This window comes from Mytilus galloprovincialis, chromosome 5, assembly GCF_965363235.1.
Source record: "Mytilus galloprovincialis chromosome 5, xbMytGall1.hap1.1, whole genome shotgun sequence".
Taxonomy (NCBI): domain Eukaryota; kingdom Metazoa; phylum Mollusca; class Bivalvia; order Mytilida; family Mytilidae; genus Mytilus; species Mytilus galloprovincialis.
Window position 1 is genome coordinate 6294098 of NC_134842.1, and position 4059 is coordinate 6298156.

At 32.2% G+C, this 4059-nt stretch overlaps 1 protein-coding gene across 1 annotated transcript; it reads left to right on the plus strand.

The window, feature by feature from the left end:
* The first annotated feature begins 559 nt into the window (after nt 1-559).
* On the plus strand, nt 560-1306 carry LOC143076972 (mytilin-1-like). Its single transcript, XM_076252866.1, has one exon. The coding sequence runs from the start codon at nt 560-562 to the stop codon at nt 1304-1306; it is 747 nt and encodes a 248-aa protein (XP_076108981.1).
* The last annotated feature ends 2753 nt before the right edge of the window (nt 1307-4059 follow it).

A 4059-nucleotide genomic window follows, 5' to 3' on the forward strand; every position in this document is an offset into this window, starting at 1 on the left:
GAAAATTCACAATTTTTGTAAACAGTTCATTTATACATTTATAAATATAACCATATCAATGATAATTCATGTCAGCACAAAAAGTGCTGACTACTGGGCTGGTGATACCCTCAGGATAATAACTCTCCATCAGCAGTGGCATCGACCCAGTGTTTGTAAATAAACTCATCATAGATACCAGGACTATTTTATATATATATATACGCCAGACGCGCGTTTCGTCTAGAAAAGACTCATCAGTGACGCTCGAATCCAAAAAAGTTAAAAAGGCAAAATAAAGTATGAAGTTGAAGAGCATTGAAGACCAAAAGTTCTAAAAGTGTTTGCCAAATGCATCTAAGGTAATCTTTGCCTGAGGTTGAAAAGCATTAGTATTTCAAAAATTCAAAATTTTGTTAACAGTTAGATTCATCAGTAAAATAAATAAAAACGCAAAAATCAATATGCACAATTAACATAGACTTGAAAGGAAAATAAAATTTGTCTATAACAAGATAAATTCAAACTACTAGTACTGAAAACTTCATTTGACTATTTCAATTGCAGAATTAATAGAAGGATGATTTCGATATATTTTTGGTGTTTCATTGTATTGGGGACCTCTGGAACAGGAATGGTACATGCCAATGATTCGAACAAGCTTCAAAATGTTAAAGCTGTGATTGCTATAGCTGACAAAGTAATTGACTTTTACGACCATCACACTGAATGTGTAGGGGTATTGATTTGTATTTTTGCTGCAGTACCACACTCTAAACGCAATCAAATGTTGAGCAACCCGTTAGGTGTCCTTACAAAAATTGCAACCGACAACGGACAAGATCGTTACAGTTCGTTATATGCAGAAGCCAAGCAATTATTAGCTGAATATCCGAATATTGAACATGTTTTAAATGCAGCTAAAAAGGGATACTCCGTAAAAGATAGTGATGAATGTGAATCTATGTACTCTAAATGTCCATATGAGCCAAAGGAATTGCTGGACACTGTCAACGATTTGGGAGATGTTACCACACTATTGTCTAAGAATGTGTTTGGGAAAGTCATCGCAGATGCAATTGAATTTAACAGCACACAAGTTGGAAAGCCTCAAACAAATAATAGAGAAAAAAGATCATGTGACCACGAAGCATTAAAGGATAGTTGCACTGCTCTTGGAGCTACTTGTGGAGTAGTGACTGCAGGATGTGCAATTTGTACCTTTTTTACATTTGGAGCATGTGCAGCGCTCTGTGGTGAAGCTGCAGTTGGGACGTGTGGAGCAGCCGTTGCTGGTTGTACTGTTGCTAGAGGTGTATGTAGATAAATGCAACAACATGTGAATCATTAGTGAGTCATCGAGATGTTTCTGATCTTCTTGATTTGAACGCTATATTAAAGATCAGAAAGCATGTTCTTTGTTTTTAGCATAATTTGGTCAATAAAACAAACTATTCTAATGATGACATGTTATACTTAAACGCTTTATAGTCTATGATAAATATCTGATGCTAATTAAATGTAAACTTTAAGCATCTGTACAGTGTATTGTTGTCTTTTTTGTTTGGAACAACTGTCTGAATAATATATTCTCAGAATATACTCCTTTGTTCGTGGCAAGAAAAGGTACATACATGTTTTAAAATGAATCATAAAAAAATAACACATTACAAATGAAAAGTAAAAAGATCCCGACGGCATACTTTATAAGTAAAATATAAAAGAAAAACAAACAAGAAACAAACCCTGCAAAACTAACAATGTAGACATTGAGAATCCCATTAAATCCGGGATTAAACTCAGGTGATACGGAAAGTCAGGCAGTTCTTGCTTCTTATGATAATCACATGTTTTTATTCACGATCAAATCAGGTAACAAGTCTTATTCCAAGGAGAAAAACGAGATAACAGTATAAAAAAGAGAGTAGGCTCTGTATCATCTGTGAACGGACACTCCGTAATGATCAAGCAGCTCTTCATGGCGACAATAATTATGATGAATGACAGCTGGGTAGCCTTAAAGAAAGCAATGCAAACAATAATACTGTTTACACTCAAATTGAATCTTTATTGCACATATTGCTGTTTAACAACACAACTTTATATACAGCATTCCATCAAGTACCTCTGTTAAATTTACCAAAAAATATCAAAGGGGAATATCAGCAAAATCAACTATAAGTAGCATTAAGATCAATATCTGAACACACAAAAAGTAGAATAACAAAATATACCGAACTCTTAGTGAAATTTAAAACTGAAAGTCTTTAATAAAATGACAATACCAAAAGCTCAAACGTATCTTACTAACGGAAAACAACTGTCATATTTCTGACTTTGTACCGGGCAATTCCTTTATGTAGAAAAATGGTGGATTAAACCTAGTTTTGCAGCTAGCTATTACTCTCACTTATATGGCAGTCAAATTGAATTACATTATATTAACAACAATGTATAAGCAAACTAAACAGACATAATAGGTAAAAACGTCAAAAATTGGGGCACAGCTGTCAACATTGTAATATATAATTTTATCACTATAAAACAAATAACAGAATCAACAAAGACACACACAATGGTCTATAGACAATAAACATAAGCAAAAATTAAAGACAATTAAAGGTATTTCCACCAGTTAATATCTATTTTGATATTAAAATATAAAAAATCAGCCTTAAATGTCAGTTCATATGGCTTTATGATGTATAGATATGAATTTAAAGGAAAGGTCAAAATCTAGAACGTCAAATTAACCTATGACCTTGACCTCAATTTCAAGGTCACAAACTGAGGATTTCAAATCAAAAGACCCTAGTCTCTAATATGTATGGTTAATAAGTTATATCACTTTAAACATAATTTAAGATATGATAGGGGCTAAAACTCCCATTCATTGTTTACGCACCCTTTCAACTAAAATTATTCAGTTACCACATGTCGCAACTAACAATTTATACAAAATAATTTGTCGATATCTTCTAAGGTTAATGAAAATGAGTGAAAATAAGACAAATTCAAAAATTAGAATATGACCTTGACCTTTGACCTTGACTTAATTTTCATTTTTTTGGACCAAGGACCTCAAATCAAAAGATCCTAGGTCTCTATCACTTATGGTGTTCCAGTTTAAAATACATTTCAAAATTTCAAATACAAAAAGGGAAATAACTCTCATATGGAGCGTTCATATTGCTTCGGTCGAAATTGGACAAATCATGCTAAGGATATAACGAGCAATTTTATAAAATAAATTTGTTGTAATTTTTTACGGTTGCGAAGGAGTTGTGGACACAAGGAAAACAGTGTTTGGGGAGATAACTCCTACAAAGAAAAGTATTCGGTTACGCAGGGTAAATTTCAAAAGTGCATAAACTGTTCGATATCATATACCAAATATCTAAACGCCATATTGCGAAACAAATGTTTATCGCAAGAACAAAATTTGGCGGAAGAAAAAAAAAATAATCAGAAGAAAAACAATAGGTCTTTCCACAGAAAAGTGGAAAGACCTAATAATACGATATGATATAACAGAATGAAATATATATATATATATATATATATATATATGGACGGAGTATAACATATTCATCGAAAGATATATAGTGATAATGGAAATTACATTTCAATGACACTTATACATAATAATTCACTATTGAATTAATTAATGACTTTATCCAAGGGTTTCCATTGCATGTTAAAATCTGTTACACCCATATTTTTTGAGAAATATGTTTTACTAAAATAAAATTTTCTTTGATATAGTTTTTAAGTCCCTCTATGTGAAGTTTTCCCTCTTGCATCTTAGATCTTTACTAGTAAAATGACTTTATTTTTATAACATTTAGTTTATAGTTATCATACAGACCAAACATGACTATATCCACATTAAGTGGAATTTCAATATGGGTTGTTTCAAAAATCCAGGCATTCCCGCCCAACTTGTCCAAATGATTAGTTAATGTTAACGATTAGAACGATTCCCGGCCCTGTACTTATGAAGTCGCATTTTCACATGCAATTATTTATAACAAACGTTCTTAAAAGAGGGACGAAAGATACCAGAGGGACATTCAAACT